Source organism: Pithys albifrons, chromosome 7 (assembly GCF_047495875.1).
Source record: "Pithys albifrons albifrons isolate INPA30051 chromosome 7, PitAlb_v1, whole genome shotgun sequence".
NCBI lineage: Eukaryota > Metazoa > Chordata > Aves > Passeriformes > Thamnophilidae > Pithys > Pithys albifrons.
The window spans coordinates 50,696,016-50,710,911 of record NC_092464.1 but is presented as its reverse complement, the minus strand read 5'-3'; the positions used below and the strand labels follow the sequence as shown (position 1 = coordinate 50,710,911).

Sequence of the window (14,896 nt, the reverse complement as noted above, 5' to 3'; positions counted from 1 at the left end):
CTTTTTATGGCACTTTCTTTACTTCCAGGTCTTCAACTTCTTCAGCAAAAACTCCATAATTTTTGAAAACGTTCAGTTCAGAGTTGTTTTTAAATGAAACACCTACTCCTTTCAGGTGAACTAAATAGGAGGGGAGCATAAAGATGCCCTGAATCTCACAGATTTCATATAACCAACCCATTGTAAAGTAGTTTTGGAGAAAGTGGCACATCTGTGACCTTGCTATGCTGTTCTTGCACACTCATTAAACATTTTATTTCCTTGCTTTATTTTTTTGACATTTCTGTACAGATGTGAACAAGAAGACATTGAGTTAAAGCACAACTCTACCTTAAAGCAGTTAATGAGAGAGTTCAATACTCAGCTGGCTCAAAAAGAGAGAGAATTGGAAGCAGCAGTAAAAGAGACAATCAGTAAGTGAAATACAAATGTAACAGTAATCAGTAAAGTGATCAGAAAACTGAATCTTCAGTTGATCTGGGGAAGCAATTTTACCTGGAACTGTGATAAAAATGCATTTTGTGAATGCCTGGAGAACCCAGGGGAAGAAGTTCCCTTGCTCAGGCAATAACATCACTATTAATTCTGGTACAATTAATGTGTATGTAGCTGTTCATACTTGCCCTGCAGGATTGATCTTTGCTGTAGGCTCTGTTCACGCCTGCCATGAAGGAGTTACTTGTTACAGCCATTGGTGCCTGTCTTTTTGTCATATATATGAAAGACAAAAAAAAAGAGAAAGACTTTGGAGGTGAAAGCACATTTGTAAGGTTTCATTGCAATGCCACTTTGTCTTCAGTAGTACATGCTGTAACACTGGATTGTTGAATATATGTCCCTGAAGGGAGCCTTTTAGAAAAATTTAGATCCATCTGAGGATCAGAATTGCATTTTCTGAGCTGCATCTTGCACATTTCATTCCCTGTAACCACTAACGGGTACCAAGTGGTGTCTGATTGTAACACCATGTTTATAACTGGAGTACACCAGACTTTGGCCTCTCTGTCCATCTTTGGCCACCATAGTGTAGCACTGGAGATTAGAGAAGTGAACAAAAAGTATGGTTTTGACCTCACAATTACTAAAAGTACCTCTACAGGTGAGGAATTTCTGAAGATTTGCAGATGTTTAAATCAGTTCTCTAGAGAGAGTCGGGGATAGAATTAGTTGATAAATATTGGTGGTCATCTTAACTCCTAGAGAAAAGTTCCAGGTGGAAGAAACTGCTCCAGATACCAAACTGCAGACAACAAACTTCATGCATGTTAGGATCAAGCGACATAATAGTTACTGACACTGTGGAAAAATGAATTTTCCTGGCAAGTTTTCTGTATAGTTGCTTTACACCCTTGACTTTAAGGTGTTTATTTAAATACTGTTAAGACATGATTTTTTTAAAAATGCTTTTTTAATATTCTCTTTTTATAGGTAAAGCCCAAGAGGTAGAAAACGAATTGATAGAAAATCATCACATAGAGACGACACAATTGCATAAAAAAATTGTTGAAAAAGATGATGATCTAAAAAGAACTGTGAAAAAATATGAAGAAATCCTTGAGGTATCTTTTCAAATAGTGATATGACTACATACTTTTCAAAATAACTCTTTTTTGATTGCACACCTAGACAGAAAAATTGTAGTTCTTTCTAGTTAAGATCTTACTGCCTGAATTACACTTGGTATATCCGGTGACCAAGCTTGCAATTAAAATGTTTGTGTCTGTGTTTTATGGACATATCAGGAATTAAGCCCTAGTTCTGATCATTGACTGAAAGCTCTACAGGTAGGTCCTTATGTCCTTGAGCAGTTTGTGTGCCAGGTTGGAATGAGGAAAGTGAGTGACATTTAAGCTTCACTAGAGTTGTGGTGGTGGTGTGTTGTTTTTTGTAAGGATTTAAATACCACATTTGTGAGTCAGTCTCACTCTGTGTCCTGATCCTCTGTCAAGACTGGGCATAGCCCTTAAAATAAGGTGCTGTTCTCTGCAGGGTGCAGTTTTTGCATAGTTTTTATATTAGTAAAGATTCCTTTTTTCACTTTTATGAACAGTGTTTTCATGCTCTTTGCAGATAGACATAGTTTAGTCCTAGTAGCATTTAAACCAGAAGCTGGCAGCCAAATTCAGTCTAAGGATACTTTACCAAGTAAATCGTCCCAGTCCTGCATGTGTGGCATCAAAAGGTTAAATGGTTTTCAGTGGGAGATTGTACATCATACTGGCATGAAGGCTTTAACTTTGCACAAATGATGTAATAAAAGAGAATGTCCCATGAATAGAGCCAGCGGTAATAAATGTCAGTGAATTTGTGTTTGTTTATGCTCAATGTCCAATCCAAAGTTCTGTGTACTGAACATGACTTTCACACTAAAAACTTCAAACATGTAAGCAGGTTGGTGTGTTCCACTCTGGTTTTGAAACTTCCAGGTTGAATGGAGTTAGCAGAGGTTTCAATTTAGAGTCCCCTTCTTTTGTTTCTTAATTTAGAAAAATAGCATGATATAAAAAAATCAAGATTTTTTTTTTTAACACAAGTCTAAATTCTGCATTTCTGGAGGGTTTAGATTTCTTTTACCTCCCTGTGCAGTGTGTTGCCATTCAGGTCCTTGATTTATAGCCCCAAACAGGTGCATGATTTGAAATGATGCAGGTGTAATTCCTCTCTGTTTTCTGATATTTTTCAGTCCATACTTAGGTCAGAAACACACATGTTGTGTAGTCATTGTATGAACTTGAAGGTTTAGGCTGATTTGACTTGTGTCAAGCACTTGTGTTTGTTTCTTGTTCTATTCTGTAGTTCTCTTGTATAACTACCTTTTAGACCAGATTTCAAGCATTTTCTTTCTGTGTGTAGCGTAAATTCTGTTGATTGCTTTATGTCCACCGTGCTTAAGGTTTTGAGTGGTTAGATGATCAATTGTGTAAGTAATTTTTTTCCTCTGTATTTTGAAGTCTCGTGAAGAAGAAATGACAGCGAAAGTTGAAGAGTTACAGGCACAGCTGGAAGACTTGCAAAAGGAATACAGACAAAGGGTTGCAGAAGAGGAACATTGGAACAATGAAAAAGTGAGCTGGCACTAACATTTGTTTTTACATTTTAGGTGTGAAATTATTGTTCTTCCTGAAATTCTGTAGTTTATTCCTAATTGGATTTTATTTATATGTCTGGCCTTCACTTTCACATACAAAGTGAACCTTTGCAAGATGTAGAGCTCATTAAGCGCTTAAATGAAGTTATTTTCAGGTAAATGTTCACATTTCTAAATGGGGTTTGAGGAATTAAGGTAAAAGATACCATATTAAGAGTAGTTTTAATAGTAATTATGGTCTCCTGGGATGTGCTTCATACTCATTCAATTATTCATCTCCAGTATGCATTTTGTAAAGATTTGAAACAATTGGTTCTTGAAGTTATATTTGTGATAATTGTCTTACAGAATCAAATTAGGTAATTTAAGTATAGGTTTTCTGTACTGACAGTACAAATAAGTTAAACTGTATTTGTAATAGAGACTAGTTATTTTTTAAGTACATGGGTATTTGGTCATTTCAATTCTTGGCATCCTCAATTAGCACACTGTATCAGAACTAGATGGTTGATATTTCTTTCTCTAGTGCTTGATATACTCAGTATTTTTCATACATTTTAATCTAAATTTTTGTTGTTGTTGTTCTAGGTCACACTAACAGAACTAAAGGTAAGTCCTACATGTTATTTATTTTGCTCTCTAGTACTTTGTTTCAGAGCAGTTTGAAGGGTGAAATGGTGCTTATGTTTGTGTGTGTTTAAAGGAGAAAGGGATTTTTTGCAGAGGTACTTGTGATGTATTTTCAGCGGTTTCACATTGATTTCTATATGTGACTTCTTTCAGGCACAGCTTGCACAGAAGACAACATTAGTCAATGATTCAAAACTTAAAGAGCAGGAATTGAAAGAGCAGGTAAGGGTGATGCTGAACAAGTAAAAAGCAATCTTTGATACTATGCATTTGCAGTATTAAAAGGTTTGTGTTTTTCAAGTGATGATGTGGCACATCTCCACAAAAGGTACTGTGAAAATAGTAGGCAAACAAAGTAGTTTTAACTTATACTTTCTCTCAGAATACTTTCCAAAGTACTTACTCCTCTATCCTCTGAGAATGAAAATACCCCGTGCTTGTGATACTGGTTAGCAAAGCAATTGCACAGTGAAAAAGGGACGAGTACACTTGATAAAATTCTGGAATATATTTTTTTTAAAATTAAAACCTTTTTATGATAATTTTTGTCATGTGCACCTTTTTATGTATGCTGATATACATATATATATATATATATAAAAATGTGGATATATCATAACATCTGCTGTACATATTTTTATGTGCATATACACCTGTACGCACATTTTCTTAAGCAGTTTTGTTTTTAATGTTTTCCTTCCTTAAAAAGCAGATGTGTTTTGCTTTCATAGGAGATGATGTTTAGCTGAAAACTTCAGTGATGCTTATTTTATCTGCTTGTTAACACCATTTATTATTTTGACTGTTCTTTGTTTAGATTCATGTACTGGAAGACCGGCTGAAAAATTATGAGAAGAATATGTATGTCACATCGGTTGGAACCCCATACAGAGGTGAGTACACAGTTTTCATCACAAGGAAGTTTTTCATTTGTTTGAAAGACATACTTTGGTATTAAATGTCAGTATCATTAAGACACTCACATTTTTATGACATCCTTGTGTTGTCTTGTCTGTTATAGTAGAGTTGGTGTGTGATTTCAGATGAGCAAATCATGCAGCATTTTGTTTGTTTGTTTTTTTGTGTCATACAATTAACAGAGCTCTATATATCGGAGTTCTTAAGCTCTCTGCAGTGCAGATCCTGATGAGACTGAGCGCTCAAGAATTGGTCCTTGCTAGTATCAGAGATGCGGAATTTTGCCATCCTGTGGAAACCCAGCTCAGCTGGATGAACTCAGAAGGCTTTCAAAACCCGTGTCACACTTACTCTTTGTAAATTTGTACAGATGGTCCCATTATCTTGAGATGATCGACAGCTCTCACCCCCTTCAGGAGGTCCATGCCTCCTTCCCACAGGGTGACAGAGCCAAGGCTGGGAGGTTATGGGTGTTCACTGCCTTCTGCTAGTGCAGGGCTGGGAAGAAATGTCATCAGAGATTTCCTCAGCATGTACTGGTTGGGAAAGGAGCAGGTAGGAAGAAGCATAGCATAGTTCAGCTGGAAGGGGCCACCATGGATTACATAGTCTAATTGCCTGACCACTTCAAGGCTTATCAAAACTTAGTGTGGCTTTAAAGGGCACTGTCCAAATGCCTTTCAGTGCTGGCAAACATGGAGCATCAACTGCCTCTCCACAAAGCCTGTTCCAGGGTTTGACCACTCTCTCAGGAAAGAAATGTTTCCATATGTCAAGTCCAAACGTCCCCTGGTTGATTCAGATTTCAGCCATTCCCATGTGTCCTGGCAGTGGGTACCAGGGAGAAGAGCTCAGCACCTGCCTCTCCACTTCCCCTCCTCAGGAAGCTGCAGGGAGCAGTGACCCCTCAGCCTCTTCCTCTCCAAACCAGGCAGACCCAGAATCCTCAGCCACTTCTCAAAGGACATGCTTTCCACCACCTTATCCAGCAGCAGGGTGCCTTCTGGATGCATTCATGAAGCTTACCATCCTTGTTAAATGGTGGGGCCCCAAATTGCATGCAGCACTGGGGGTGAGGCTGCGCCAGCACTAAGTACAGTGGGATAATCTCCTCTTCTGACTGGCTGGTGCTGCTGTGTTTGATGCAGCCCCAGGACGTGGTTTGCCCCCTTGGCTGCCAGGGCCACCTGTTGCCACCCAGCAGCCCCAAGTGCCTTTCTACAGGGCTGCAGTTACTCCATCCCAGGTGCAGAATTCAACAGTTGTTCCATTTCATGCCATTGGTGAAAGAGATTCATGTGAGTGACTCCTGGTATAAATATGCTCTTATTTTTGTTCACACAGATGGAAACCTTCACCATACTGATGTTTCCCTTTTTGGGGAGCCTACTGAGTTTGAATACTTGAGGAAAGTGCTCTTTGAATATATGATGGGTCGTGAGACAAAGGTATATCAATTTGTATATGGTGACATGTGATTCAAGTTGGAGTACAGTTTAACACTCTTGCTATGTAGATGTGAAGTACCATGTGTTTGTGATTTGTTACCCAAGGTGAGTGGCAGGGGAAAGGGGTTTTCACATCTCTCACCAGTGTACCTATGAAGACAAAATCCTTTATGGGATTAACCTCCCTTTTTCCCTCCCAGCACAGCCCTTGAGTTAAAAGATCTGTATTGTGATTTATCTCCTCAATACAGATAAAACTTTCACTCAGATTTTATTTTCTCAGACCATAAGAGGCATTTTTTTATCTAACTTTATCTTGTAAGATCATTTGGTGGCCTTCCTCTGTGCACCATCTCATTTTATAGTACTAACATGTCTCAAAGGTGGTCCAGTAGTGGAATTGGTGATATCTATGGACATGTTTCCTTTTTATTGAAAGGAGTTCAAAGGAATCTGTGCAGTTATCTAGGATAGATTGCCACTTATGCAGCCTCATAAATGATCCTGCAATACTATCAAGACATGAATGCTTCAGTTCAGTTATACTTCTGGAGACATACAAGAACTGTGGAGACTTGATATATATCTGAAAAATCAGAAATTATGATCATAATATGTGTATCCTGAACCTCTCACATTCTTTGTAAACTGCTGGACCAGGGTGTGTATGTGTCTTTGCTGGGGGCCTTTACAGTCCAGCTTTATTATTTGCCTCTTTCTTGGCAGGATATAGTAAATGAGATTGCCAGCTTTTTCTAAGCATGCACCACTTTGTTCATTCAGTGTGATGTCTTATTAATGGACTCTTGTTTGACATAGATACCATAGAACTCACAATTCATTACAGCATCTGAAGTTTGTGGTAATGTGAAATGATGACTCTTCATGGTTTTCATATAATTCACATTGTGTTGTGCATATACAATGTGAAACAAATAGTTTTATCTTACTGATTTCACTGTTTCCATTGACATTACTAAAAATAGTACACAGTGTTCTTAGATAAAATGCATTTTAAAATATGATAAAGAATTTCCATGCATGTGGAATTAATTATAGATAATTCACATTTCTCTAGACAATGGCCAAGGTTATAACAACAGTGCTGAAGTTCCCAGCAGATCAGACTCAGAAGATACTGGAACGGGAAGATGCTCGACCAATGGTAAGTAATGTAAGTAAACCAAGTTCATGTACAGGGATTAAGTTGCAAGACTAAGGAATTAGAAACATATTTTTAAGTCCATTTACCTGCGTCCACACTCAAGTGAGCTCCTTTTCTTCCTCCTTCCCCTCTTCTTCAGTGGAATATCAAATTCCAGCTCTAGATCTGAGCTTATAACAAGAGAGAGAAAAAAAACAAGCATATTTTCTTGACTAATATTTTTTTTCATAAGTTAAGCCATATTTCTGATAGTGATAGGTACAACAGGACAAAGCAAGTTCAATCATCACCACTATTCTGCAGATGAATTTTCTAATTAAAAAAGTAATCTAACAAAAAGTTCATGTTTATTAAATTTTGAAGTTTCTTGTGGAAGTCATAACAGTTTTCATGAAAAATATATCAAGAAACATTTTTTCAGCTCTGTTATAAAATTTCTGGAACAAACAGAGACCTGCAAAAGCATTTTTCTTGTGGAATGTAAAACTGACTACCTCAGTCACCTGGGATATGTGTTTGAAGTGAGATATGTATGGTTTTGTTTTAAGTGATTGAGATTTTTTATGCTTGGTGGGTTTTTGTAACTGCTTTATTTTTGTACTGAAAAAACATAAAAATATGACAGTTCACTCTGGGTCAGGTCAGGACAGTCAAAAATAAGAATATTCAACACTTTGGTGGTGGTTTTATCCCAGTTTCAATACACTTATTATGTGACATTCACTCAAAACTTGAAATTGGGTTTGAAAAGCCATTTCTTTGATATTACTGTTAGAGTTTTATGTATTGGAGCTACTTTTTGTTGAAATAAAATCTGCAGTAATAGTATCTGGAGTCAATACTGTGATCCCTCTCTTTGTGGGTCACCTTAGTGAAGTATTTAGGGATTAAAGTGAGAGGAAGAATTGCATTCTGTTTCTATCACTGACCTCATTTAGCACTTGCAAAACCAGAATAAAATAAAAATTTGAACATTTTTACATTTAATTTGAAGTGGTTACATTAAAATCCTGTAGATCCATTGAAACAAATTTAAATAAATAAATCTATCTTTTCATCTGCCTGCAGATTCACATCTGAACAAAGTGTTAAATACTTCAGTGTTTACATGTGCACTTTGTATGTTTGAAAATGTCTTGCAATCTTAAATATTTGAAGTATTTTTACAAGTAAATAAATATTGATAATACTGCAGCTCCAGTAAGTATCATGTATCCCAAACATGATTTTCTCTCTCTGGCATTCAAATAGAAAGCTGAGGCCTTTTTTGCTGTTTCATTTTGGCAAGCTAGAGTAATATTTAGGAAGCATTTTGAGATCAGAGAAATGGACCTTATTTTGCAGTCACTTCAGCATTATGATACTTGAAACCTGTTCTTCCTTCAACAGACAATCACAGCCTCTGATACAAAATAAAAGTTTTAACTTAAATTCATCCAACAAGTTTTCATCCTTGCTGTAAATTTTTGGCTAAAATATATGATGAGGGTTTTTTGTAGCCTGCAGGTGCTTCGATTGTTAAGGATATTGTCATTAAAAGAGCTTCATGTCCTGTGGAAAAACTTCTTGGATGTCATGTAGCAGTCCCTTCTTGGCTCAGATACAGCCAGTGAATTTTCTCCTTTCCAAATCCACAGAGAGATTAAATAAGACATCTAATGGATACTCAAATAATAGGGCATATTACAAAGGAAGTAGTATTTTTTTCTTCACTTTTCAAAGTTAGCTAAGTTTGTTTGCTGAAGCACAAATCATTTTGGGCAGTGAGTCTTTCACAGTTCTGTTTAGAACTAATATTTAGAGGGATCCTTATAAATTATTCTGTCGAGAAATATGCTTGGTTTTTTTTGTTTTTATTTACTGGCATTTACTAACATGGCAATAATGTTTCTCCACAGTTAATATTGGAGTGATGCTGGAATTTGAAAATATCCATGAGCAATAAAGTTCTGAACTACAACATAAATGTGCATTTTAACATGAAGCTTCTGTCTCTTTTAGTTTCCTGCCAGAACATCTGTAACTATGTTTAATTTGTAAATTGTTAACCATCTGTGCTACTGGAGTAACTGTGTGTGGGCTGGGCATGTATTTAATAGGTTTCTGAAAACTTGTAACATTATAATCAATAACCACAGGCTATATCAATGTATCATCTTCACTAATCTGCCTTTTACTACACGGTTACTGTGGCAACTGCAGCAATCTCATTCATAAACTGTTCATGTGCACAGAGTTCTTATCTATTAACACTGTTAACAAAGTGTCCAATAAGCTCTTTTTTTCCTGGCTTTGTAGTTTGCCTCACCTCGCAGTGGTATCTTTTGAATCTCCCATCAGTCTGTGCTTAGTTAGCATGTGGGTGAGTCTAATACATACTTGCTTTATTTAAAGATGAAACCTGTATTATGTAATTAATCATTCTTCTGCTTTCTTTTCCTTGCCTGTTCTCCTTTGTTAAAAATCAAATGTCTGTTCTACATCTGCATGATAAATTTTGTTCTACTCTTAATCATGTTTTGAGAATGGTAAATATTGATTCAAAAGCAATCTTTTTCAGTTATAAGTGTTCATATGTTGATTAAGCTACAGAAATTTCATCTATAGAAAAAATTCAGATTTTAAATTAATACGTAATATTGTATTTTATTGCACTTGGCTTTGTTTTTTCTTTATGCCACTTCTGAGTTCCTTTTTTGAATAGGCAAATAAGTCAGATTTGTGGGAGACATACTGTACTGCTTGAAATTAATTATTACATCTTTTAAATATGAGAATGGATTATCCTAAAAAAGATTGATGAACTGTTCTCTGCAGAGGGATTAGGATATAATTGCATTTAAACATAAGTACCTTTCTGAATCTCAGCTTTGGTTTGATATCAAGAGGAGCTAAAGCAGAGACAGTCAGGAGAACAGTCAGGGGAGCTTTATACTCTCAGTTTATTGTGCCTTTCCTCAGGTTTATTCAGCTACTTTCATTATGACTCTGCAATGCTGGTTGTGGCATTACAGGGACAGAACAGCTGACTTAGGCCTAAAGATGCAGATTGCATCAGATTAGCCAAGGACATGAACAAGAGTGGTTGAGAGAGGAGTAGGATATGGAAGTACAGAAAGAAAAAACTTTCTGTGCTGACTCCTAAGATTGTAATTTCAGTCACTAGTGGTGTATGATGTATAATAAACTTCAGATAAATTCTATAGGATATGGTCAGCCCAGCTTTTCTTTTCCTCCTTTGCAACTGGAAAGCTTTGCACAGTTGCCAGGAATCGATTCAGTGCTTGTGAAGCAGTCTGTTGACTGAAATGCAGTTGTTGGCCTGCACCTCCACCGGGGCAGAACGGATTAACTTGGGCTTTTTCCACTGCCCCTTCCCACAGTGCAGCTGACAGGTTATCTGCCTGTTTTCAGTCATGCACATACAGCCTTCAACACAAAATAATGCCTCTTCCAAAGGAAAAAAATTGTTCAGTCATAGTTTCTACTTGGTGTTCTTTTAAATCTTTGGATACAACAGTGAGTGCACTTTATTGCACTTAAAGTGCAATAGAGTTTTGACTGTTTACCTCCTAGCCTTGATCACTTCTGACAAAATCAGCAACTGTTTTTTCTAGCCCTCTTGAAAAGAGTTGAATTGTTGATAATGGTGGAACAAAGCTATTTACAGCACTATTGCAGAAGTTATGTTTGGAGTTTACATTGTTGTCATGCTGTCTGTAATGCTGGTGTAAAAACTTCAGGTGTTCTCAGCTGCATTTGAAACACCACTGAAGGGCTTGTTGATGTTGACCTTACTGTCAGCAATTATCTGTTGCACTTTTGTAACTTAATCTAGTATGTATGTCAGCTGTTCAGACCTCATTATTGGATTGCAGTTGCTTACTTCATTTCAAGTATATTTGTCACTTATTCTTGCATGTATATACCTTAGAAATTAAGGTGATTCTGACTTAATTGTGAAGGTAGTCAGTATTTTCCTGGTAGAGGAGGCTTTTTGCTCCAAGATTTTACATTAGCATTTCAATTTTTATGATAGGTCTTTATGCAGAGAAGACAACCTTGTATTTAATTGGATTACTATGCAGAGATGTGGTAGACTGTTTCCAGTGAGACTTCTGACTGTTCTGCTACAGCTTCTTTCCTTTTCTTCAGTTTCTCAAGTGTTTTGCAGATACTGGAATGGAATTGCTTGCTCAAAATCAGTTAATAATTTGGCAGTTTGAGTTACCTGAAATTCTTGTGTCTTCTAATCATATCAATGAACAATGTCATTATTTTAATATTAAGATCTTCTAAGTTGCTCTCAGTAATGTAACATTTGTTCATTTCTTCTACCTTTTCATTCTTCTAGTCATGGCTACGACCATCTTGAAGAATTTGTGATGAGACTATCTCATGACACTGCTGCTTAGGAATATGTTTTTATCTCTGTTGTTGTCCCTGGAGAGGGGACAAGAAGACAAGCTATTATTCAAGGTCACAAATGGAACAGCAAGAACCAAAACTCAACACCACCTTTGGACCATGAATATAGTTAAAACTGCCTTGACAGAAACGCTAATCAGGGGTTATTTGGTGATGAGTCCTTCTCTTCTATTGAATACTGTCTTCTATTTTGTGTTAGAGCTTATTTTTTTAATGGAGAGAAAAGACTTTATCCTAGGAAGGAATTGCCCACTACTGTATCTCTATACAGGTTTTATTGGGTGTTTTTTAAGAGTTGAAACAAATGGTTTCTTTCTTCTATTTATTTTTTTCATTTTTGAATGAATTGTGCAATACATTTTGAATGGGTAGTGGTTGAGGTGATTTTTCTGATGAACTAGGCACTCCTGTTGACTATTCCCTCCCGATTTGATCTTGAGTGTTTGCTAAAGGTCACTTCTATATGCTTTTGCCTAGAATAAATCCAAATTGCAGTACCTCATTTGTTTACTCCTAGCTTTTGTACTTATATTTTCTGGAGAAAAGGTATGTTCCTGTAAATTGTAAATAGTTAATACATAACTGTATCATATGCTGATCTGTGACTGTTGACAGCACTAATCTAAATAGAGTTGAGATGAAATAAAGTTTATTTACTGTATAATTTTGGAACATCTTTGGTATGATTTTTCTTTTGAAAGAATCCACCAGTTTTCTTCTTATTCGTGTTTGGGACATCCTTAGCTGAGACATTTCCAGGCTGAAATCACTCTCATAAGAAAAGCTACGCAAGTACATTAAACTATAGGAAGTCAATGGAGACCTTCAGATTTTCAAGGGGTCACAACCTGTGAAACAGCCACATGGTGAGCTGAAAAGCTGATGTGAGAATGTAGCAAGTGATGAAGCTTGTGAAAGTTTTAAATTATCATAGAATCACAGAATGGATTGGGTTGGAAGCAGCCTTAAAGGTCATCTCATTCGAACCTCCCTGGGCTGGTACACCCTTCACTAGAACACATTGCTCAGGGTCCCACCCAACTTGAACACTTCAGGGATGGGCATCCACAACTTTTATGGCTGTGCTCATTGCTTCTGGATGTATCTGGACAGCTTGGACCTCCTGCATTTCTGTAAGCATTTAACTTTGAGCAAAGGAAAAGGAGGAACAGCAGAGTGTATGCAGAGTGTGGCCCTTTTAGAACAGTACTTAAATGAGAGGGGAAAGAAAAAGGAGGAAGGATGAGGTGAAAATTTAGGGTCTTCCTTCATGGGGAAGAAAATGGTAATTAGGCTGAGCTGTATTCAGAGAAGAATGTTTTGCTTGCCTGCACAGAATTCTAACTTCAAGTTCCCCAAAACATGTTTCCACATTGAAAGAAACTGTCCCCACCTTGAAGCCCTGTGGCCAGGCTGAGTGTTATCTGCATGTTATTTAAAGCACACCACACTTCAGCCCTGAGATTCCAGTGCTGTTACTCACTCAATTAAAATTCAGTCCAACCAAACATTCAGTACAGGAGGTGTCTGGCTTGGTTTAAAGTGGATTTTTTTTCCTCTCAGCTTCAGGCATTGAGGACATAATGACTCAGGATGTTAAACTCTTTGAGATAAACACAGTTTCTGTGTATTTTTTGCAGGTTCTGCCATGGAGGGGCCTCATTTCTAGGATGGACTGATAGAAAAGTTGATATAGATACAGGCTGAGCAGGAGAGATCCAGGGTGTTGTGTATTTTTCCTCAAGATGAGGATATTCACATGCTGCCTAAAAATACTATGGAAGTTCAGCTGGTCTTACATGGCTCTCCTTATTCAACCAGTGAATAAACACAAAATTGCCATGCCAGTACCTGGGAATCTGGGTGTGCCTTTATGTATAGTTCTAGCTATCCTACATCTCTTGTGGGATTTAAGATTGTTTTTTTTTGGATGTGACTTGCTCCAAACCTAATAGAGAAAGAAGGAAGAATGCACCAGTGGCAATGGCCAGCATGAATTAGCTCTTCAAGGAGTCCTGCTATGTTTAGCCTTTTAAGCATAGGCAGATACACTGCCTTAGTTATTTCTACTAGTACGAAACCTTTTTTTTAGAAAAAAAAAAAGTTTTGTGATTAGAGAGAGCCTTTCTGCTTGGAAAGTTAGACTTGACCTCACACGTGGCTGGGTGCATGTGGACACTTCAATGAAGTGGCAGGGCAAGCCCGAAGTTTTGGCAGAGCCAGCAGCTTCCTCTGAGCAAGAGCACTGCAGGCCAGAGAGCTGCTGGGCAGCAGCCAGCCTGGCATTGTACAGGTAATCTCTTCAGCTTCTCTTTTATGTTCAATTATTTGTTAAACACTTTATTTCTTTTGTCTTCACTGACCCTTTCCAAGGCTTGTGCATTAGGGTCTCATTTAAAACAAGTTTTTAAACTGGTAGAAGATGAAAGGTGACTTTCAATGAGCTGCTAGATAGCATGGGTGTCCTGTTTCCTTTATATAATGTAGGAAGTCTGAACATGAGGCAAATGCATGAAGTCAGCCTTATTTTTAGGTTGAGAATAAAAATGTATTTCTAGGAGGGATGCTGACTATAGAGAAGCTGGAATTAACCTTTACTTTAGATAAACTCTAATATGGACTAAAAGTAGAAGTCAATTTCTGTATTGTTGCAGACATCCTTCAGCAAGATCCTGATGGGTTTTGTAGCTGCCATAATGTCATACTATAGTTAGGGACCCAAAACAATGCACTGTATCTCCTGTCACTGCTGCTGTCAACTAATTCTGAGCATAGTTTGTTTAATGTATTGCATTGGGATGGATGGAGTGATTTATCATGTGTCTGGGAGGGCAGGGTAATTAACATTTCACCTGATTTCATCTGCACTGGTACCAGCCCAGCCAGGCTGGTTCCAGTTTCGTTGGTGATGTTGTGAGGACGGGAGCATGCAGGTCTCTAAGCCCTCACCAGGACGGTGGGGAAGCATAACATGCTCTTATTTTTTTCCAAAGGTTCTGCTTTCCTCTGAAATTGGAGTTGTGGCTGAGCTTGGACTATTTATTTTTGATGAAGGAACCTCTACCAAAACTCCTGTCTAATGGCTTGGGCTTGACAGTCACTGTCTCTGTTTTGGATGACATCCCAAGACTTTTCTGACATTGCTAGTGCCACCTGGTCTGTCCAGGAGTAGTTTGTTTTAATAGAGTGATGCTGTAAGCAACTTGTTAGAAATCAGTG

The 14,896-nt window shown here is 37.4% G+C and overlaps 1 protein-coding gene across 6 annotated transcripts in view; it reads left to right on the top strand.

Annotated features, from left to right (window-relative positions):
- GOLGA4 (golgin A4) overlaps positions 1–12,341 on the top strand; it is a 56,841-nt gene extending 44,500 nt beyond the window's left edge. For 3 of the 6 annotated variants that reach the window (XM_071561542.1, XM_071561544.1, XM_071561538.1), the window contains 10 exons: positions 292–413; positions 1,429–1,559; positions 2,952–3,065; positions 3,677–3,697; positions 3,872–3,940; positions 4,536–4,611; positions 5,981–6,084; positions 7,163–7,258; positions 9,548–9,611; positions 11,604–12,341. In XM_071561542.1, coding sequence (XP_071417643.1) covers positions 292–413; positions 1,429–1,559; positions 2,952–3,065; positions 3,677–3,697; positions 3,872–3,940; positions 4,536–4,611; positions 5,981–6,084; positions 7,163–7,258; positions 9,548–9,577 — 763 coding nt within the window. In that variant the 3' untranslated portion in view covers positions 9,578–9,611; positions 11,604–12,341. The remainder of the gene's footprint in view (positions 1–291; positions 414–1,428; positions 1,560–2,951; positions 3,066–3,676; positions 3,698–3,871; positions 3,941–4,535; positions 4,612–5,980; positions 6,085–7,162; positions 7,259–9,547; positions 9,612–11,603) is intronic. The other 3 variants (XM_071561539.1, XM_071561541.1, XM_071561540.1) reach the window with 3 other exon arrangements.
- The last annotated feature ends 2,555 nt before the right edge of the window (positions 12,342–14,896 follow it).